Consider the following 24501-nt stretch of genomic DNA (forward strand, 5'->3'; position numbering starts at 1 on the left):
TGGAGATGTGCAAATGTGACCCCGATTCACAAAGGAGGATCAAAGGCTGACACAAGTAATTATAGACCTGTCAGTTTAATTTCTGTTCCAGGAAAAGTAATGGAGGCACTGGTTAAAGAAGCACTGCAGGATCATCTAGACAAGACTTCAGTTATAGCTTGGACACAGCATGGTTTTGTTAATGGAAAGTCTTGCTTGACCAATTTGATTGGATACTATGATGTGGTCACAAAGGAACTGGATGCAGGGAATGACTTTGATATCATATATTTGGATCTTAGAAAGGCTTTTGATACTGTTGCACATGGAAGACTGCTGAAAAAATTCGAGCAGTGTGGCATTGGAGGCAAATTGCTGCTATGGATAAAGGGGTGGTTGAGTGGGAGAAGACAGTGAGTGGTAATCAATGGACACTGCTCATCGTTGGCTAATGTTATATTAAGCTTAATGTCCAAGTTTGCAGACGATACGAAGGTTGGCAGGGTTGTTAAGGACACTAATGACAGTATGCTGCTGCAATAAGATCTAGAAAAGTTGAGCAGATGGTCTGAGATGTGGCAAATGAAGTTTAACATTGACAAATGTAAAGTACTACATATGGGAAGCAGTAACCCCAGAGTAACGTATTAACTCTGTGGTACTACACTGACAGTGGTAGAGAACGAAAAGGACCTGGGGGTAATTGTGCACGCAGATATTAAGTTTTCTGAGCGGTAATTGTGCAGGCAGATTTGAAGTTTTCTGAGCAGTGCAGATGGTCTGCAAGAGTCTCTCATGGTGTCTTGTCAATGATATACAGAAATTTTTCTAGCAGGGATAAGGAGGTGATTATCACCTTGAGTACTGTATACAGGTCTAGAGGACTCATTTTAAGAAGGATGTAGAGCTGTTGTAACGAGTACAGAGAAGGGTAACAAGATTAGTGAATGGAACAAAGGTTTGTTCTTACGAAGAAAAGCTTAAGTTTTGCAAATTACAGTGTCTGGAGACTAGGCAACTGCGAGGTGATCTGATTGAGGTGTATAAGCCTTGAATGGTTTGAGCATGCTCAATGCTGATGGGATTCTTCCTCTTGCTCTGAATAATCACCTGAGTGAGCATAAATTCAAATTGAGGAAAGATAGAAGTGCGGAAGTTTGCCTTTAGCCAGCGGGTAGTTGGTTGGTGGAACAGACTTCCATCTTTGTTGTGGAAGTTGATACCCTAAATGAATTTAAGGCTGAGCTGGACAGGTATTTGGAACGAACGGAGGGGTCAAATGGGAGCGTTTTTTTTTTTTTTTTTTTTTGGCTGATGCTAATAAAACACTTGCTGTTTGTGGAAGCAAACTGTAAAATATTCCTGTTTCATTCATGTTGAAAATGTCTTTTTTTTCATATATGCCAAGAATTGGTTGCACAGACTCCACCCAATGTAGAGTTTCTCCTGATCAACCCCTCTGGATTCACCGTAGATATCAAGCGAGACTAAGTTGTTTTGCTGTTTAAAGTGCTGAAGCCAACCATTACTACATTTAAAATCACTGATACCCAGGCTCATCAGTGTGAAATAATCAGCCTTTTGTTGCAATGGGAACCCGATATTGGTAAATTCGATGCTTGAATCTGGTGGAACCATTTCAGTAGTCTTTCTTAAAGATCTTTATGCTTTGCACCATATATATGTTTACGTATTTTTAGTGCCATTCCAGCTTCAGAAGCATCTGCTATTTCCTTCTGGGTGTTTAACACCACTGATAACACTGGTGTAGGAATGTTAAACTGCTTTGCAATTTAAGTTTTGGTGTGCTCCATCTTATCAACATTTTCAATGATTCTGAGTGTAGTATACAAGTGTACCTCATTTTGTTTTTACTTTTTATCAATTTTGAAAAATTGGAATTTTCAATTTTGATGCAAACCCAAATGTTTAATAAAAAATAAGTGGTTTTCAAAATGTGAAAATCTCACTTGCATACAATAACTCCATGTTTAAAGTACATGTGCTTAAGTGACCATGGTTCAAACCTGCATGACTACAAAATGCAGTGATATTATTGTATTCTCTTTATCAAGTGTGAACTCCTCTGACTTTATGTGGTCATCCTGAAGTATAAACAGAAGATTTATTTATTTTATTTTATTACACTGAAGCCCACAGCTGTAGTGCAAATTATGCAACTTGTTTTAGCACCCTTCATATTTCAGACTTAACTGGTGAAGCAACATACTTTATACTAAATGTATCTAAAAGTATGGTTGTACTATCCATGGTGTAAACATTAACTTTGTAATACATATTGACTGCATTTTGTATTAAACAAATTTTTTAACATAAGCATGCTTACTCTCTTTGAAGCAGAATGAGATGTACTTTGTATAAACTGATACTGTATTAACAAGGTTTTTCTGTATTCAGATTACAATGATATTCATACATGTAAGATGAAGATTATGACTCTGTAATATGTAATTTTATCAAGAAATTAACAAATACAAAATAACATGCTATTTCCATTTTGTGTTTATATGACTTTCCATTTTGTCCTATTTCTTTGTTAATTTTCTTGTATAATATTTCTGTCTTGTCGATGATAGTGGGATGATTCTGGAAACATTACATTGTACTATATAGTATCATCATCTGATACCAGTTTCTTTAAATTCTTCAGCTAGTAAATGAAAGATCCTACTTGTGTGCTGAGAAAGAAGCATATAATATAAGGCTGGTTTAGCTTCTTGCTTAAATTATAAAGTGTTTTTATCTGAATATTTTCTTAATGAACTTATGTCAGACCATTCAAATCACAGATTAATATTTAGGCTTAAATTCAGAACTAAGGAATGTGCATCTTGATAAGTAGCTTCCTTAGTTAATACTGTTTTTACATTTTAATACGGTAAAGTCAGTAAAGATATAATAAATTTAACTTATTTACCTTGAATGGTATGCCAACTGCCATCACAGAGATAGTGGTCAGTTGGGGGGGTATACAAGGCAGTTATATTCCCAGCACCATTATCTACGGTAAAGATAACTTTTCCTTCTACCATCTGCAATACAAGATAGTCTTTAAATTCCTTTTTTGTTCTACTTTTATGGTGAACTGCCATCAGAATGCCTGATAAGTTACGGGGTTTTACATCTAGTGTAATGGATACCCTCTCTCCCACTCTGTAACGATCATCTGAAAGAGAAATGTTATCCTTTCTTATTTTCAAGCAATGTCAGCAGACAAGAAAATTTGCTATTAACACTTTCTCTGCTGGCTTTCTGACTGTGGTTTCAAATCTGGGATGAAAACCATGGGATAGAGCCAATCTGGACCGGAAAGGCCAGAAACATTTTAGGCTTTCTTCTTCACTATAACTGAATTAATCAACCTCTGGTGAAGGTTGCTTGAAAAAAAATATCCAGATTTTCTTCTGTCAGATTGAAAGAAAAAGTTTTAAAAGTAGGGTGGTTTCCCCTTCAAGGGGAATAAAATCTGAAGCCACATATTTGCATTCAAGAAGCAGTGAATGTATTAAAAGTATTTCATAAATTCAAATTTTTAAGAATAATACAAGGGTTACTCCAAAATTTTTTGCAATCATATAATTTTATTAAAGTTATATACTTCAAATTTTTACAGTTTCTCAGTGTGTGTTGTTTGGTTTTTAGGAGCATTAGCAACTAAGGCCATATTGCTCCAGGAAATGCGGTGGTCATATTCCCTGACCTTTCCGCATCCTCCGTATTTGGTGGTGACGGGCTCGAACCCCGGTCTAATCAAGAAGCGTGTGCTACGCACTGATGCTCCTTCCCACCTGGCTACGGAGGCGCCTCAGTTTCTCAGTGTATTCATCCTTAGCATCTATATAAGTTTCATCCTTCTGAACCAACTATCAAAGCAGTTTGACCAGTCTTCTTTGAAGATCATATTTATTCCATCGATGAAGGCCTGAAAGCTTCTCATCCCTCTCAAATTTTTTCTCTTTCAGTAAAATTTTAACTTTTGGAAATAAAAAGAAATCATAATGTGTTAAGCCTGGAGAATAAGGTGGATCGGCGACTAATTGAACACCAGAAATGGCTTAAAAGTCTAATGTAGGAGCCGAAGTGTGAGCCCTCGCATTATCATGGTGAAGCAAGATCCCTTTAAGTTGTCTTTTTTTGGGTCTGTTTTGAATGATTTTTTCAAACACTTTAGGAAGACATTTAGTACTATACCTCTTACTGTTGACAGTCTTTCGATCTTCCAGCTTTATAATTTATAAAAATCCACTTTTTCTGAAGAAACAAGTGGCCATTTGTTTTCCAACACTTCTGGCTTGGTGGAGGGGTTGTTTGAGAGCACCAATCGGTTGATTGTTGCTTTGTTCCTGGATAAAAATTGTATAATTGAGTTTCATCACCTGTAATAGTATCATAAATAATCTTGGATTTGCCTTCATAAAACTTTTTTAATGGTACTATTTATTTTTATTATTTTGCATTGAATGCAAAAAGTTTTGGAGTCACCTTCATACTTACATACTAAAAAGCATACTGAAAAAAATGGAAACTTTGGAGATAATTTAACTACTTGTTACCATCTACATTTGTTCCCTTGATAAGGCTTGCTAAGGTGTTATGATATGTGAACTGTGTAGCAAGACATATTCTGAAATTTTATAAACTATATTAATTTTATTCACCTCACTTTATTCTTTATTCACCACACTTCTCTGCATTAGTTACCTAAATTTACCTTTTGATTAATAACTCATTCATTATAAACTATTCATTCATAACACTTTTTAAATATTGCTTATGAATGAAGATTTATTTGTCTTTCCTTGAACTGATTTCCATCATTCTGAAATTATGTTACTTAGCACACACACACACCTTTTTTCTTAAGTTCAACATTGGCAACCTCATTTGAAATTTTGAATGGGGGGGGGATTCCTAAGAATTTATGGTGAGAACATTACTGCAATGAAGCCACGTGTAAGACAGGTGATTCACTGAATGAATAAAGTGCGTATGTTTATTTATACATTTATTCTATTTATGTTTATATACATATACACAATACTATAACATGTAACTGAGACAACGAAAGAAGCTGAATAAGGTGCGAGGACAACAAATCTTGTCACTAAGATTTCTGTACAAAGACACCAAAATTTTGGCAAAAAACCAGAAAATTTGTTGTCTTTGCACCTTATTCAGTTTTTTTTCATTGAGAAATCCACACAAGAAGTTCACATAAGTTGAATACATCACAGAAGATAGCAAAACACAGAAGTGTTCTGCTGGAATACGTGCTCATGAAGATTCTGTGTGTGGCATGTTAGATCATTTAATTCAGAATTCATGGTCCAACACACACAAAAAGAAAAATAATAACAAAATAAAATAATAATAATAATAATAAAAAAAAGACCTAAAAGCCAAACTGTCAAACAGGTCCAGGCAATTTGACTATCATCACATAACTTTACTATGGATAAAATGCTATCCCCATGACTCTGTTCCTTGGGCATACACTATTTTTAGAGTCAAGAAACCAAGTAAGTCGATGTGAATTATTTTTTCTAGAGTTTTACTTAAGCAGCTGGTGAGAGAAATGGGTCTATAGTTTTCAGGAATAGAATGATCTTTCCCTGGTTTGGGAATTGCCAGTATATAGGAGTGATGCCAGGAACTGGGGAAAGAATGTTCAAGGAAGATGCGATTGAAATCAGCAATGAAGAGATTGATTTATTGTCTAAGTGTTGGAGCATTATGTAATATATTCTGTCGGGGCCTGCAGCACTGTGTTTTGAGGTAGATATGGCTTCTTGAAGTTCAAGCAACATAAGTGGTTGATTGTAGGATAAAGAAGAGGTAGGTCTGAAGTTCAGATGAGATTTTTCGGTTGTTACTTTGATTTTCTGGAATGATGGATCATACGCTGTTCAGGCAGACAACTGTGAGAATACAGTCCCTAGGGCATTAGCAATCTCTGCAGAAGTAGAAAGCTTCTGCCCATTCCAGTTCAGAAGTGGAGAGGATAATGGAGGAAATTTGCCATTTAACTATTTTATTTTTCTTCATATTATTCTTGTATCAGTATTTTTATTAATTGAGCTTGAAAATCAAATCCAAGAATCACTTTTAGCTTTTTTCCTAATTTGAAGGGCCTTGGCTCTAAGTCTCTTGCAGTTTATGAGATTGATGGTGGTAGGATGTTTACGAAACAAATTTCATTCTCGGTTTCTTTCTTTTTTTGTACCCTTACACTCTTCGTTCCACCAATAATGCTCGTTTACAAATTTAAGTTTGTTTACTGGGGTTTGAATTTCAATAGGTTCTACTGCCGAAATATGTTGCAGTGATTTCAAATATGACAGATTTTTTCAATCACATCCAGATACATCAAAATATAAGAAATAAAAAAGTATTGTTTTTTACGAAAGTATATAACTTTATTGTATTTAGTAATGACAAATTGATAGGATTACATTTTCATATATCAAAAAATACATAAATACTAACAAGTATTAATCAAAATTCTGAAACTTTCATTAATCAGACCTTCGTCTCTTTGTTTGAAAAGAATGTTTAATCGTTTTTCTTTTATGTATATTGCCAGGTTTCTCTCTTTTTAAACACCAGCAGTAGTCGGCCATCATGCTTGTATTCCACCTTCCCTGGTACCTCTGCTCCATTTCCTTTATGTCCTGATGGAATCTCTCCCCTTGTTCTTTGCTCATCTGTGCAAGATTTTCGGGGAAAAAATCAAGATGGGCATGCAAAAAGTGAATTTTGATGCTCATATTGCGAAGCTTTTCAAGCACATTTTGAACAATTTTCTCATAATCCTGTGATTTATGATTTCCTAGAAAGTTTTCCATTACACTTTTAAAAGCAATCCAGGCTTCCCTTTCAATATCGGTCATAGTAGTTTCAAACTGACCATCTAAAACCAATTTTCTAATTTGGGAACCAATCAAGATACCCTCCTTCTTAAGTTCTGCGTCAGATAAACCAGGAAATTTACTGCAAAGGTACTTAAAGCAGTTGCCATCCTTATTCAATGCTTTAACAAATTGTCTAACTTGATTTGCAGTGGAGGTAAAAATATTTTATCTGGATTCACCAAACTTTCGTGCACAATATTTTTTGACCCCGGTGTAAGATTTGTGCCTCTGAGGCCATTGCTTCTTTGTTCAATGCAGCACTTTAGCTCTGCTATCCCATTCACAAATAAAGCATGGCATTTTAGTGTACCCATCCTGTTGCCCCAACAACATACATAGTTGCCATTCGTGATCTTGATATTTAATTTTCTCCAGAAGCAACTTTAGATTGTCATAAGTTTCTTTTAAGTAGACTGAATGAGCAACTGTCACAGATGTGTACTTATCTCCATTATACAAAAGAACACCTTTTAAACTAGTCTTAGAAAAGTCTATAAATAGTCTCCATTCACTAGGATCATATGATGAGCTCCTAAGGCACTTATTAAACCAGTGGTATCACTGCAATATACGAGAGGACCTTCTTGTGAAAAATACTGTATAAACTCCCTTTCATGATTTCTGTACCAGGAAAATGATGTACTTGGAGGAAGTAAGTTCTTCGCTTGAAGTCTGGATCCCAGAATTTCAGCAGCATACTTTGGAAGACCTAAGTCCCTTACTAAATCGTTCAGTTCGACTTGCATGAATTGCTGTGGCATTAAGTTAAAATATTTTCTGGTTGATAACATTCCTCTTCACTAACCTCTTTAGCTTCTTCTTCGGTGGAAGAAAATGTGGACTCCAAAGTTTCTGGTAGAGGTTTTACAGGCAGATCAGGTCCATGTGGAACCGGTCTTATGGCTGACGGTAGATCTGGATATTTGAAGTCCTTTTCATTTTTTGAATTGCAACCTTTAACGTCACATACACAAAAGTAACATTCAGCATGGCTTACTGGCTCGCGCCACACCATAGGAATAGCAAATGGCAAGCACACCTTTTTTCCTTGACTCCATTTTCTAAGATGTTCGACACATGTATGGCATACTTTATGCGGTGCCCACGATTTATCCTGATCCCTAGTTTTATGTCAAAGTATGCGTAATACGATTTTTTTACAAAATCGGTAATATTTCGCCTCTGCTTTACAGAAACAAAACAACCACGTATGTAACAAAATATGTCGGGACTGTTCATACACTTTCTGGTTGTCATACTAAAAGAAAACTAACACACAATGAGAGCTCAAGACGGTTTTTACAGGCATACTGTGACCGCATAAGGGATGTGCCACTTATATAGGCTCTGTGGTTGAGTGGACTGTACAAACAAGTGAGTGCATGCTCAGACAAGTTTAACACGTAACTACACACAGGAGTCTCCCAGACTCCACTCGGAAAATAAAATTCTGGGAATCACAGATGGGCCGGAAGAGCCGGGTGGGGGACTGTCTATCTTCCTGGGTCAAGGTTGGCTACCTTGCAGTGTGTGTAATTACGGGTTAAACATGCACAATCTGTTGATAGGATTGAGGTATTTGATACTGATCGAATATAGGGGTATATAGATCGAATATAAAACTTGTAAACCATTGCAGAAATTAGTTATGTACACAGTTATACACAGAAACTAGAAACTAGTTATTACTGTTGGTATCCATGTTTACTAATGTGATACTGTTTGTCTTCTTATTTGGATCTGAATCGGTTTTCAATTTTGTATTATCTGACGGTCTATGTGGTGTAGTTGGTGGAACTGTGAATGGGGTGTTGTTGACTCTGTCTACTACTTTTTGCTCCTTAGGAGTCAGTTTCATCGATGATGATAGTATATTGGGCCCAATCTGCAATCGATATGGTTGGAGGGGCACTGAGACTTCAGTTTGTGTTGCGTTGATTGGTATTTTTGCATTTCTGCTCTACATATGTGTTCTTGGATGCATTCAGCGTAATTTGCTTTTTTTTTTGCCTCTTGGTAAGTAACTTTTTGTTCTACCCTATACTTTTGGATTTTTTTCTGTTTTCCAGAGATCACATGATTTGGATTAGGCTGGATGTGTGCCTTTGCAATTAAGACAGTGCGGTGTTTTAGCATCACAGTCAGTTTGTGAATGTTCTTTTGACCCACAGTTTGGACAAACTGGATCTCCTTGACAAGCCATTTGTGAGTGGCCAAATTTTTGGCACTTGTAGCATCTTATAGGATTTGGAATATAAGGTCGTACTCTGCAATTGAGATAGCCAGCTTTGACCCTAGCTGGTAAGATATGTGTTTCGAATGTCAGTATGATGTTGCAGTTGGGAATAAGATCTCCATCTTTCCTAATCATGATGCGGTTGGCTTGAATCACTTTTTGATGTTTCAGTTCCTGGACCAGTTCGGCTTCTGTTACGTTCATCAGATCCCACTCTGCAATTACTCCCTGGAGGTATTTAATGTTGCATGTGGGGTGACTTTTACTGCCAAATGATGTTAGATTCATCAGTCTCAGAATGTTTACAACTCGCTGTATCAACCAATAGGTATTGGTGTTTAAGGGAACAAGGGCAGCTGAGGCCAAAATGTGCCAGTTCCTATATTATTATCCTAAAGTAATAATATTTTTTCCATTTTGGCATCAGAGGAATTCATATATATGTATTTGTTTCAGAAAGGTATACAGTTCAGTAGGTTGGCACTATTTCCAATCATGTAGGTAAGCGATAATGGTTCTTGCAGTTGTGAGTGAGAGTGGAAAGTATTTTTTCTGAAATGGGAACAGTGAGGACAATCTAAAAATATATGCTTGACTGTAAGTGGTAATGTACAATGAGTGCAATGGGGTGGGTCATCCCCCACGAATAGAAACATATAGGTTAGGTGCATATGTCCTATCCTTAGTCTTGCTAGTACAACTTCTTCCTGTCTATTTTTGTCTGAAGCTGGAATTCCATAATGCTGGTTCCTCTTTGATTTGGGACAATTTGTTATTCCTTTGTGACTTCCATATTTCTGACCACTGAAATGTACAGATGTCTTTTATATGTTTCAAATAATCCATGTACGGTACTTGGTAAATTGCTGGTGCTGTACTATTTGGTTGTTTGGCTGCCTGATCTGCTCTTTCATTACCTGTGATACAAGTATGTCCTGAGATCCAGCAAAATTTCATCAAATGATTTTTATTCCATAGATGGTTTAAACAGGAAAGGATTTTTTAATGATGGGATGAAATACTGAATATTCCATGAGTGCAGACACAGCACTCATGGAATCAGTGTATTTTAAACTGCTAGCATTGGCGAAATTGTTAATTTTCTCTAGGGTTAATTGCGTACAATACTGCAGTGTAACTGAAGCATTCAACCAGGGGTGATAAGGAGTAAAAGAAGGAAAGACAGCCACAGCACCAATGGCAGAACCTGTTTTTGAGCCATCTGTATATATTAGGCAGCTTTCCATATTGTTTAGGCATGTTCTTAGCATTAGTAGAGGCATATGATGCAAGAAAGCAAGCTTATGCAGCATCAGCCAAAAAAAAAAAAAAAAAAAAATTTCCACTTCACCCCTCCGTTCCTTCGAAATACCTGTCCAGCTGAGCCTTAAATTTATTTAGGCTATCAACTTCCACGACAAGGGATGGAAATCTGTTCCACCAACCAACTACCTGCTGGCTAAAGGCAAATTTCTGCACATCTATCCTACATCTGTCTTTCTTCAATTTGAATTTATGCTCTCTCAGGTGATTATTCGGAGCAAGAGGAAGAATCCCATCGGCATTGAGCATGCTCAAACCATTCAAGGCTTTATACACCTCTATCAGATCACCTCGCCGGTGCCTAGTCTCCAGACACTGTAATTTTCAAAACTTAAGCCTTTCTTTGTAAGAGCAACCCTTTGTTCCATTCCCTAATCTTGTTGCCCTTCTCTGTACTCGTTCCAGCAGCTCTACATCCTTCTTGAAATGAGGCTTCCAGACCTGTATACAGTACTCAAGGTGTGGCCTGACCATTGCTTTATACAGCGCCTCCGTAGCCAGGTGGGAAGGAGCAGCAGTGCGTAGCACACGCTTCTTGATTAGACCGGGGTTCGAGCCCGTCACCACCAAATATGGAGGATGCGGAAAGGTCAGGGAATGACCACCGCATATCCTGGAGCAATATGGCCTTAGTTGCTAATGCTCCTAAAAACCAAAAAACAAAACAAACAAATTGCTTTATACAAGGGAATAATCACCTCCTTATCCCTGCTAGAAAAATTCCTGTATATCATTGACAAGACACCATGAGCTACTCTTGTAGCCCGTCTGCACTGCTCAGAGAACTTCATATCTGCCTGCACAATTACTCCCAGGTCCTTTTCATTCTCTACCACTGTCAGTGTAGTACCACAGAGTTGATATGTTGCTCTGGGGTTGCTGTTTCCCATACGTAGTACTTTACATTTGTCAATGTTAAACTTCATTTGCCACCTCTCAGCCCATCTGCTCAACCTTTCCAGATCCTGTTAACAGGAGAGATTGCTTCTACAGGGATGGGATACACTTAAATAGAAAAGGGTGCAAGAATATTTGCTGATGCTATCGAGGCAGTGTTAGGTGGGTCGAAAAACTGCTAGCTTGGGGGGAGACAAAGACTAATGGATTAACAGTAGCCACGGGCAGAGGTGAAAGAGATTCTTGCACTGCTTCTATTGGAATGAGCAGAAGCCTGAAAAACAAGATGCAGGATATTTCAGAGACTGCTGGAAGTCATTGCGGTACAAGTAAACACATGGGTTGTGTTAGGGTAGCTAAGAATAGAAACAGGTGCATGTATACTTGCGTGTACACTAATGCTAGGAGTTTAGTAAATAAATTTGATGAATTTGAGGTATTACTCAAAACATCAAAGGCAGATATTGTTGGGATATCAGAGACGTGGTGTCACACAGATATAAGGAATGCAGAACTGGAATTTGGGGAGTACAACGTCTACAGAAAGGATAGACAGGATAGGAAGGGAGGAGGGGTTATGCTATTAGTTAAAAAACACATAAAATCCAAGGAAGTGAAGCCAGTTGACATCGCTGGACAGTGCAGTGTTGAGTCAGTTTGGTGTGACATAAGCATAGGTAAATCAAAATTGAGAGTAGGAGTGTGCTATAGGCCTAATGACTCTGATGAGTATAATAAGATACTGTACAGGGAAATAGAGTGGGCCAGTAAATCAGAGAGTCTTATAATGGGGGATTTTAATTTCCCAGATATTGACTGGAATTTGTGGGTTGGTCACTCACACACTAGCAAGGCTTTTGTGGATTTATTGGATGATTGTTTTCTACACCAGCATGTTCGGGAGGCAACTAGAGGGAGTAATACTCTTGATCTGATTATCAGTAGTGATTCTTCATGCATTAGGAATCTGCAGATAAATGAACCACTGGGTGGCAGTGATCACAGTGTGCTGAAGTGGGATTTACTCAAGGAGGTAACTACCATCAGAGGTAAAGGGAAGGGTTTTTGCTTTCGTAAAGGAGACTATGCTGGTCTGAGACAGTATTTAAATTCTATAGGGTGGGACCAACTGATGATGTTACCAACAGCAAATTCAAAATGGGAAGCATTCAAGGAACTAATCTTGGAAGCTACCAGGCTTTACATACCAACCAAGAAATATTGTTCAAGGTTCAGGCCTAAATGGTTGTCAGATGAACTAATGAGACATATGGCAGAGAAGAAAAATGCATGGGATACATACAAATTAATGGGTGACGTGGAAGCCTATGATAGATATAAGTTGGTCTGTAACCAAGTCACAAAGGAGATTAGGCAGGCAAAGGCAGATTATGAGAAATCCTTGGCAAAGGATGCAAAGAAAAACAGAAAAGAGTTCTTTACCTATTTAAACTCAAGAAGGAAAGGGATGAATCAGATTGGTCCACTGGATGTTGATGGTTCAACAGTTGAGGATCCAGCTCAGGTGGCTAACAATCTAAACGAGTATTTTGCATCTACATTCACACATGAGGAGTTATTCAGGAAGGGGAATGTCGTAGGTGAAGTAAACATTGGCAGTGAGCTAGATGATTTTCTAATAACTGAGAGGAAAGTGGAGGAGAAATTGTTGAGGATAAACATAAAAAAGGCACCCGGGGTGGATGGGATCTATCCAGTTATATTAAAGGAGGCAGCAAAGGAAGTAAGCAAACCCCTAGCCATAATTATGAGAGCTTCTTTGGACTCAGGGGAGGTACCCATGGACTGGAGATGTGCAAATGTAACCCCAATTCACAAAGGAGGATCAAAGGCTGACACAAGTAATTATAGACCTGTTAGTTTAACTTCGGTTCCAGGAAAATTAATGGAAGCACTGGTTAAAGAAACACTGCAGGATCATCTGGACAAGAATTCAGTTATAGCTCAGACATAGCATGGGTTTGTTAAGGGCAGGTCTTGTCTGACCAATTTGATTGGATACTATGATGTAGTCACAAAAGAACTGGATGCAGGGAATAACTTTGATATTATATATTTGGATCTTAGAAAGGCTTTTGATACTGTTGCGCATGGAAGACTGCTGCACAAATTGGAGAAGTGTGGCATTCGAGGCAAATTGCTGCTATGGATAAAGGGATGGTTGAGTGGCAGAAGACAGAGAGTGGTAATCAATGGACACTGCTCAACGTGGACTAATGTTATTAGTGGAGTTCCTCAGGGTTCAGTGTTGGGTCCATTGTTGTTTTCTGTATTTATAAATGATATTGATGATGGTGTATCAGGCTTAATGTCCAAGTTTGCAGACGATACAAAGGTTGGCAGGGTTGTTAAGGACACTACTGATACTATGCTGCTGCAACAGGATCTGGAAAGGTTGAGCAGATGGGCTGAGAGGTGGCAAATGAAGTTTAACATTGACAAATGTAAAGTACTACATATGGGAAACAGTAACCCCAGATCAACGTATCAACTCTGTGGTACTACGCTGACAGTGGTAGAGAATGAAAAGGACCTGGGGGTAATTGTGCAGGCAGATATGAAGTTCTCTGAGCAGTGCAGACGAGCTGCAAGAGTAGCTCATGGTGTCTTGTCAATGATATACAGGAATTTTTCTAGCAGGGACAGGGATGTGATTATTCCCTTGTATAAGGCATTGGTCAGGCCACACCTTGAGTACTGTATACAGGTCTGGAGGCCTCATTTCAAGAAGGATGTAGAGCTGCTGGAACGAGTACAGAGAAGGGCAACAAGATTAGTGAATGGAACAAAGGGTTGCTCTTACGAAGAAAGGCTTAAGTTTTGCAAATTACAGAGCCTGGAGACTAGGCATCGCCGAGGTGATCTGATAGAGGTGTACAAGGCTTTGAATGGCTTGAGCATGCTCAATGCCGATGGAATTCTTCCTCTTGCTCAGAATAATCACCTGAGAGGGCATAAATTCAAATTGAGGAAGGACGGATGTCGGATAGATGTGCGGAAATTCGCCTTTAGCCAGCGGGCAGTTGGTTTGTGGAATAGACTTCCATCGCTTGTTGTTGAAGTTGATAGCCTAAACAAATTTAAGGCTCAGCTGGACAGGTATTTCGAACGAATTGAGGGGTGAAATGGGAGTAGTGGTTGTTTTTCTTTTTTTTTTTTTTTCTTTTATTTTGGCTGATGCTGAATAAGCTTGCTTTCTTGCATCATATGCCTCTACTAATGCTAATGCTAATGCTGTTGCAGCAGCATAGCGTCAGTAGTGTCCTTAACAACCCTGCCAACCTTTGTATCGTCTGCAAACTTGGACATTAAGCTTGATATACCATCATCAATATTATTTATAAATACAGAAAACAATAATGGACCCAACACTGAACCCAGAGGGACTCCACTAATAACACTAGTTCACGATGAGCAGTGTCCATTGATTACCACTCTCTGTCTTCTCCCCCTCAACCACCCCTTTATTCACAGCAGCAATTTGCCTCCAATGCCACACTGCTCCAATTTGTGCAGCAGTCTTCCAGGTGCAACAGTATCAAAAGCCCTTCTAAGATCCAAGTATATAATATCAAAGTTATTCCCTGCATCCAGCTCTTTTATGACTGCATCATAGTATCCAATCAAATTGGTCAGGCAAGACTTCCCCTTAACAAAACCATGCTGTGTCCGAGCTATAACTGAAGTCTTGTCTAGATGATCCTGCAGTGCTTCTTTAACCAGTGCCTCCATTAATTTTCCTAGAACAGTAGTTAAACTTACAGGTCTATAATTACTTGTGTCAGCCTTTGATCCTCCTTTATGAATTGGGGTCACATTTGCACATCTCCAGTCTATGGGTACCTCCCCTGAATCCAAGGAAGCTCTCATAATTATGGTTAAGGGTTTGCTTACTTCCTTTGCTGCCTCCTTTAATATAACTGGATAGATCCCATCCACCCCAGGCCTTTCTTGTGTTTATCTTCAAAAATGTCTCCTCCACTTTCCTCTCAGTTATTACAAGATTATCTAGCTTACTGCCAGAGTTGAATACACCTCTGGCATTCCCCTCGCTGAATAACTCCTCATGTGTGAATGTCGATGCAAAATATTCATTTAGTTTGTTAGCTACCTGAGCAGGATCATCAACAGTTGAACCATCGATATCAAGTGGACCAATCTGATTCATCCCCTTCCTTCTAGAGTTTACATAAGTAAAAAACTCTTTGCTGTTTTTCTTTGCATCCTTTGCAAAGAAAAACAGCAAACTTGTAACTTGGTTACAGACCAGCTTATATCTATCATAGGCTTCTGTGTCACGTGTTAATTTATATGTATCCCATGCATTTTTCTTCTCTGCCATGTGTCTCATTAGTTCATCTGAGATCCATTTAGGCCTAAACCTTGAACAATATTTCTTAGTTGGTATGTAAAGCCTAGTGCATTTTTATGCATTTGTTTTATATTTTCGTATGCCAGGGATTTCTTTCCTCATTGATGAACGTAGGTATCACAATATGGGAAGTTTACACACCAGGATTGTTATTATTGTGTTAGGATTTAACGATACACAGGCTGCTAGGGCCATATTGTATCTTTCTAATGGTTAATAGGAAATGCTAATGTTATTGCAATACCAGTTATATTTTATGGTATATTCCTATGTTATTTAGGAAGGTAAAGAGTTCTTTCTTATTAGGGTCATCTCCAAGAATCTGCAATAATGTTAGTGATGGCTGTGCATTAGTACATGATATGATGTGCATTGAGGAGCGCTGTCATTTGTTAATAGAAAAAGGTGTGTGAGGCAAGTATGTCCAATTCTTAGCCTGCCTAAAATTTCTTCTTCTCATCTGCTTTTCTGGAAACTGGACGGCCACAGCTTTAGATCTGGTTTCATTTGGTAAAGTTTGTTTCCTGGATAACCTCTCCAGATTATTGACCAGCTATTGTAACATGCTTTAAGGATGATGGGTTTGAAATCAATATATGGAAATTGACAAGTCTGTAAAACAGAAGTAAAGTATCCAGTTGTTTGGCTGCAAGATCTGCTTTTTCATTTCCTATTATCCCAGAATGCTCTGGGATCTGGCAGAATTTCACAGTTTGGATTGTTATTTTGGTTTGACTCATTACAGTGGTAATGAGTCAAACCAAAGTAATTTAGAATGGATTTATTTTAATTACAGGGTGAGAGGAGATGGTATTACTGTTTACAGCAGAGACAGCACTGAGTGAGTCAGTGTATATTGAAGCAGACGGAATTATATGTTCAATAATGTGATCTAGAACTAAGTTCATAGCATAAAGCCCAGAAGTGAAGATACTGCATTCTACCAGTAATGACACAGAAGTGGTAAATGGAATATTATTGCAGCACCTACTTGGCAATTTTTGATCCATCTGTGTGGATTTCACAGGGCTGTGAATGACAAAGAGGGTAAGCAGCATGTAACTGTACGATATTGGAGGGAGATAAGGCATTCTTTCCCCACTGTTGAAAATAGTCATCATATATTGCACACATATTTGTCCAGGGTGGATCTGGTGGTGTCATATCCCAAAATATATTACCAATTTCTATATTCCTGATTGAGTAAGTTCCTTAAATCTAAGTGGAGCAGGTCAGTTTACATTTGGTTTACTATTGTAAAATGACTCCCATTCGATTTTGTATAGACATCTCCAACTAGGGTGAGAGGGAAGACTGCGAATTTTTGCACCATATAGCAGAAGTAATGCTTTTCTGTGAAGATGTAAGGGAGGTTCGTGGGCTTTGCTGTAAAGACTCTGAACTGGTGATGTTCTGAAAGCCCTTACAGCAACTCTCTGAGCACTGTGCTGGATGGTGTTTAATCTCTCTAAAGTACCTTTTCTCGCAGAGACACACTGGAAAACCATAGTCAAAGTGAGAACTGATGAGAGCTCTATAAAGATACACAGATATCTTTATAGAGATCTGTGTATGTCAATCACACCCCATGAAAGATGACACACACCAGAGAATATTCAACTTCTTCAAACAGACAGTTCGAAGAAAGGCCACGTGCTTGAAAGTACAGTTTCCTATCTAGTATTGGAGGCTTGAAGTGGTGGAACCCATGTTTAGTCTCCAGAGCTAAGTTCTGATTAACCCGTCCCCATCTCTTCCATCATGCAGTATGACTGATGACATTTGAGGTTATAATGAACATCATGGCAAAATCCAATCTTCCTTACATTTCAAGGGTACAGCTCTAAAACAGTATTCACAGGCCGGCCGCTAGTTAGTACACCAGATCAGCTAGTGTATAATCTTGCTTCCTCTACTCTGCCAGATAGTGACTGGAGGGAGTCCGTGTAGTGTGTATACGGGGGGGGGGGGATTTTGTCGAGGCCACATTATGTCAAAGATCTGGGTATATTCTTACCATGTGTAGGCCATATCCAAAAATTTCATTACTTCATACAGTGGGGGGGCCATGCCCTCTTCATACATTCAGAGGGCATGTCCCCACACTTTTCCTTACTATTGAATACACCATGAATGTCAAATTGTCAAACTAATAGAGTAAGCTTATCTGTGAAAAGATCTAAACCTCCCAAACACTTCCTAGTTCATTTGACAAATATATGTGGTCTCAATTCTGATCTCAATGACATCCATTTCCACTTGCAGTCTGCCAAACCTCACGCACTTTTTCTGACAGAATCTCAGTTATCGGTTGATTTAATTACTGCTCATTTCAATTGCCCAAATTATTTGCAGTATGATTCCTTTCGACTCAAAGGTGGAACTTGTGCATATGTGTATGTTCCGGTATTCCCTGTCAGAGACTTGGTAATTTGGAATCTCCTCTTTTCGATCTTCTCTGGCTTAAAATCTTTCTACCTCATTGTGTCAAATTCTTCTGTTGTCTCTACCGTTCTCCCAATTTCACTAATCACTTGGAGCTCTTTGACTTCCTCTATTTTCAACTTGACTTTCTCCAGTCCAACTTTCCTAACAGTGAGGTAATTTTCCTTGGTGATTTTAATGTTCACAACTCCAGCTGGCTTCCGTTTTCTAGTCACACTGACCCAGCTGGTCGAGATGCTGAAGTTTTTTGCAATTATTAATGACCTTGTACAGATTGTTCATTTACCTACAAGAATATCAGACAATCCTAACCATATAGCCAACATGCTTGATCTTTTCTCAGAAACATTAGCATTAGCAGAGGCATATGATGCAAGAAAGCAAGCCTATGCAGTATCAGCAAAAAAAAAAAAAAAACCCACTCCCATTTCACCCCTCCGTTCGCTCCAAATACCTGTTCAGCTCAGCCTTATATTTATTTAGGCTATCAACTTCCACAACCAGGGTTGGAAGTCTGTTCCATCAACCAACTACCCACTGGCTAAAGGCAAACTTCTGCATAACTATCCTACATCTGTCTTTCCTCAATTTGAATTTATGCCCTCTCAGGTGATTAATCTGAGCAATAGGAAGAGTTCCATCAGCATTGAGCATGCTCAAACCATTCAAGGCTTTATACACCTCAATCAGATCACCTCGCAGGTGCCTAGTCTCCAGACACTGTAATTTGCAAAATTTAAGCCTTTCTTCATAAGAGCAACCCTTTGTTCCATTCACTAATCTTGTTGCCCTTCTCTGTACTCATTCCAACAGCTCTACATCCTTCTTAAAATGAGGCCTCCAGACCTATATACAGTACTTAAGGTGTGGCCTGACCATTGCCTTATACAAGGGGATAATCATCTCCTTATCCCTGGTAGAAAAATTCCTGTATATCATTGACAAGACACCTTGAGCTATTCCTGCTATTCCTGCACTGCTCAGAAAACTTCATATCTGCCTGCGCAATTACCCCGAGGTCCTTTTCGTTCTCTACTGCTGTCAGGGTAGTACCACAGAGTTGATATGTTACACTGGGGTTACTGTTTCCCATATGTAGAACTTTACATTTGTCAATGTTAAACTTCATTTGCCACCTCTCAGACCATCTGCTCAACTTTTCTAGATCCTGTTGCAGCAGCGTACTATCAGTAGGGTTCTTAACAACCCTGCCAACCTTTGTATTGTCTGCAAACTTGGTCATTAAGCTTGATATACCATCATCAATATCATTTATAAATACAGAAAACACCAATGGACCCAACACTGAACCCTCAGTGTACACGGTCGAAGTGAGAGGTCCTTTAGGCACCTCAGATCACAACTTGGTGATTGTCTCTTCTCCAATGTAGCCTTTATTTTATGGCTATTACCAACCTCGTATTGTTTGGCATTACAAGAATGCAAAATGGGATGACCTGCGAGATTTCTTTTCTTCTTTTCCTTGGTGGGATTAATGTTTCAAAACTTCTGATGCCAACATTTGCTCAGATCGTGTTAGTGAAATTATTCTTGTACGAACGGAATCCTTTATTCCATACTCCTTTAAAATCTTGTCCTTTATCTAAACCTTTGTTTTCCAATAAATGTGCTAAGGCTATTCAAGAGATGAATGTTGCATATCTTAATTGGCTTGTTTCCAATTCTTCAGTTTCATTTTCTGCCTACGTCAAAGCTGGCAACAATTGTAAAGCAGTTATTAATCAGTCCAAACTAGATTTTGAACAGGCTAAGAATAGAAAACTTAATTGTTGCCCTAATGGTAGCCGAGCATTCTGGTCTCTTGCCAAAGCTATTGGCTGCAAGTTTACCCATCTCTACTCCCACCTCTCTCAAAACCAGATGGTTCGGTTGTCACTTCGGCCAAGGATAAAGCTGACCTGCTAGCATCCCATTTTTCTTTCAACGCATGTATTGATGATCTTGGTAAAAACATTTCCCACCATTCCTAGCACACTCCATTCAATGCCTCCTGTGGTCTTCTGTCAAAAGGATGTCAGAAGGATTTTGACGAATCTTGATACTAAGAAAGCTCCAGGTTTAATGGTATTTCTCCACTTGTTCTCAAAACCTGTGCTCCTGAACTTACTCCTATTCTTTGCCGCCTTTTTCCACTTTCTTATTCCAAAGGTGTTTTTCCTTCTGCTTGGAAATTTGCTCATATCCAGCCAGTTCCTAAATAGGGTGACAAATCCTTCCCATCCAATTATCGACCCATTGAAATTACTTCTACTCTTTCTATAGTAATGGAGAAATCAATTAAACACCAACTCTTAAACTACCTTGAAACCTTCCGCCTGATCGACGATCACCAGTATTGATTCCGTCAGTGTCGATCCACTGGTGATATTCTGGCTTAAAAAAGAAAAAAGGTAAAGTGCAGCCATTATCAACCCAGTGCAGGATGGAAACCTCCTCAACAATTCATGCTGAGGGAAATGGACCATAATCTTTCATGCTGGTCCATTGCGGGTTGGCAGATTGACAGTATTCAGCAGTCAGGAGCTTGAACCCTGGTCTACTCAAAGAGCGTGTGCTACTGCACTCACGCTCCTGACCACTCAGCTAGGGAGGCTACCTATTTATGGCCAAATTCAATGGAAAAGTTCAGTGAAACACAAGCAGTTGCTCTTGACATCTGAAAGGCTTTCGATCATGTTTGGCATAAAGGATTTCTTAACAAGCTTCCATCTTACGGTTTTCCAACTGTTATTGGTTATTTGGTTTTTAGAAGCATTAGCAACTAAGGCCATATTATTCCGGGAATATGCGGTGGTCATTCCCCTGACCTTTCTGCATCCTCCCTATTTGGTGGTGATGGGCTCGAACCCCGGTCTAATCAAGAAACGTGTGCTATGCACTGCTGCTCCTTCCCACCTGGCTATGGAGGCGCCGGTTTTCCAACTGTTTTTTGTAATTGGTTATACAGTTTCCTCTATGATCGCTCACTGAGGATGATGGTAAATGGCTCTCTATCTTCTAACTTCTCCACTAATGCTGGTGTCCCCCAAGGTTTGGTTCTTTCCCCCACTCTTTTCCTCTTGTATATTAATGACCTTCTTCCATTTACTGGAAATCCTATCCATAGTTTTGCCGATGATAGCACATTGCATTCCACTTTCCATTTCGAGCAACCTTGCCCTGCTCAATCAGATTCAACTTCTCGAATATCCACTACCAATTCCTTAAATGCCGATCTCCAGGTAATTCTCCAGTGGGGCAATGACAATTTAGTTGATTTCAATCCTTTTAAAACTACCCCGACTTCTAATCTCTCTTGGAACAAGCACAATACAAATATTGCTTCCTCTGCATCTAAAAAACTTGGTTTTCTCTTTTTCTCTCGGAATTACTTTTCTTCCAAACAGCTGTTCACTCTGTACAAATCGCAAATATGCACTACCATGGAATATTGTTCCCACATCTGGGGTATGCCCCGAAAACCTCTCTCAGGCTCCTAGATTCTATTCAGGCTAATTAATGACTCATCTTTAACAGAGTCTCTCCACTCACTGTCTGAGAGATATACTGTTTCTGCTGCATGCCTTTTCTACAGATACTTCCATAGACACTGTTCTTCTGAAATGGCTTCTATAATTCCCGCTCTCCCTTTCAAAACAGTGCAAACACATGCCGCCGCCACCAACCAACATCCATTTACTGTCCAACTTCAAATTCATAGAACCAACTTTTCACTTCCTCGTTTATTCATTCAACTGCCATTTTCTGGAACAACCTTCCTTCATACGGATTTCCTGAAAATTACAGTCTACAGAAGTTCAAGTCTAATGTCAACAAATATCTTCTTTCGTCTTCTCAACCTCCAACCCAAGCACGGTACTAAGTACTATAGGTTCCAATACCTCTCGTGTAGGCGCCTCCGTAGCCAGGTGGGAAGGAGCAGCAGTGCGTAGCACACGCTTCTTGATTAGACCAGGGTTCGAGCCCGTCACCACCAAATACGGAGGATGCGTAAAGGTCAGGGAATGACCACCGCATATCCCGGAGCAATATGGCCTTAGTTGCTAATGCTCCTGAAAACCAAAAATAACATAATAACCTCTCGTGTTTGGGGTTGTCATAAAAGAAAAAAAAAAAAAAAAGTATCAGGCCAAGAAATCGGACAGCACCGAGCAAGAGGAACTGGCACGTTATTTATCTTTAGCTCTGGATCAGGATGAAGTGACCGAAATTTTCAGAAATGAGTGGTAGTAGATTTCTGTTCAGCAAGATTGTATCCATTGTGTAAGATCCAGGATTGAATTCTGTTTAGAGTAATTTATAGCTGTCTTTTGATAGTATTCATACTTGGCAATTGGCAGGATATGGTGAGGTCATCAGCATATATGTATACTTCAATCGTTTTTTGGAAATCTTCCAATATATTGTTGACCTTAATCGCAAATAGGGTTGGACTCAATATGGAACCCTGTGGGACATTCTCTTTTTGAATGTGAGATGCTGACAGCATGTTTTGATACTGGACTTGAAATATGTATAATTTTAAAAAGTTCTGAATTATTAAAGGGAGGAAGCCTCTCAAGTCCTAACTGATGCATATCTTTAATGATACCATGGCTGTATGTGGTGTCAAATGCTTTATGAATATCCAGGTTAACCCTCACTAGAAGTTGTCTCCTGACGAAGGCGTTACGAATGTTGGATTCAATTTTTACAAGTAAATCGCGAATGGACCTGTTTTTATGGAATCCATTTTGGTGATCAGAAAGAAAATTTTGGGAGTCCAGAATCCAGGTGAGCCTCTTATGCACCATCCTTTCAAATATTATGCCCAAACAGCTTGTCAATGATATTGGTCTATAATTCTGAATTTGAGATGGATCTTTGCTGGGTTTTGGTATAGCACAAATATAGGAGTGACGCCAAGAGAGAGGGTATGTATTTTCTGAAAAGATCCAGTTGTAAAAGAGCAATAATGTGCATAGATTGGCTTCACATAGATGCTTCAGCATACTGTAGTGAATGCTGTCTGGTCCTGCTGCCCTAGATGGAGATTTGCTTGGGGATTCTTTCAGTTCTGCGTAATTAAAGAGCTGGTTATAAGGAAGTGAGTGACTAGTTGAAAAATTCAATTTAATATGTTCTTCATTAGTTTTAATGCATTGAAAGGAGATCACACAAAGAGGAAGAGGCAGAAATATTATAGAGAGATTCTGCTAAAGCATTTGCAATTTCACTAGGAGAGGATAAGTCCTGCTCATTCCATTGTATTATTGGAGACTGCAACAGTAGAAATTTCCCATTGAGTGCTTGTATTTTTTTCCAGATAATCCGAGTGTCAGTATTTTTGTTAATGGTTGAGGCAAAGTTAATCCAGGTGTCACGTTTTGCTTTTTTTCTAATTTGTCTTGCTCTGGCTCTGAGTTTTTTTAAAACAATGAGGTTGGCGGCAGTTGGTAATTTTCAAAATTGGTTCCAAGCACAGTTTTTTTCTCTTTTCACTTTGGAGCAATCTTCATTCCACCACTGGTTTTGGTGTACCGTGTTTTGGAATTAGATAGTATGAATCAGAGCTGTAATACTCAATACGTTCTACGTTGATAATAATATTTGTAAATAATAAGAGGAGTTTACCTCAATATAGTACGTAGAACACTTCCGTATGATACCCTCCAGAAATTAAAACGGAAAAAATGAAAAAAATCGACAACTTACCGGTACATTAGAGTAAAATATAAATAATTAAAAAACCAATTTAACACAATTCAAATCAATTTAAAACAATTAAAAATCAAATTAACACAATTAAAAGAATTAACGAAAATATTCAAAATGATTTCCCTTCCTAAAGCTGACAATGCTTTTCGACCGTATGTTGTGATCACAGGAATGAAAATTACTGAATCGGGTTAAACCTGAAACTTAAATAGTGATTATTTGTCTTTGCGCATGCACGTCCACGTATCGGAGATCAAATATGGCCACCGAACATTAACAGAATTCTCGTGTAATTTAATTTCTATGGTTTCTGCAATTAATAGTTGCGTATAATTACACTGAACATTAAGTATTTTGGCCTTGTTAAATAAAAAAGTATGTTTTCTGTTAATGGCATGAAAGGCTAATTCTGAAGCTGCTGAACGAGAAGCACGAACTGAGGCTTCATGTTGATTTACCCGAATATTAAGAGAAAATCATGTCGAACCTAGGTAAGACAAGTCGCAATCACCGCAAGAAATGTTGTATACCAGCTCATTAATTTGTGTTGCGAACGCGGAAAGAATCGAGTGATTGTT

The 24501-nt window shown here is 38.6% G+C and overlaps 1 protein-coding gene across 1 annotated transcript in view; it reads right to left on the reverse strand.

The window, feature by feature from the left end:
- The window catches only part of LanA (laminin subunit alpha), a 1178005-nt gene that overhangs the window by 23990 nt on the left and 1129514 nt on the right, over positions 1–24501 (reverse strand). Inside the window, exon 60 of the mRNA XM_090374120.1 lies at positions 2918–3166. Within this exon, the coding sequence (XP_090230246.1) occupies positions 2918–3166 (249 nt within the window). The remainder of the gene's footprint in view (positions 1–2917; positions 3167–24501) is intronic.

Source organism: Mastigoproctus giganteus, chromosome 5 (assembly GCF_048544385.1).
Source record: "Mastigoproctus giganteus isolate SK-2022 chromosome 5, ASM4854438v1, whole genome shotgun sequence".
NCBI lineage: Eukaryota > Metazoa > Arthropoda > Arachnida > Uropygi > Thelyphonidae > Mastigoproctus > Mastigoproctus giganteus.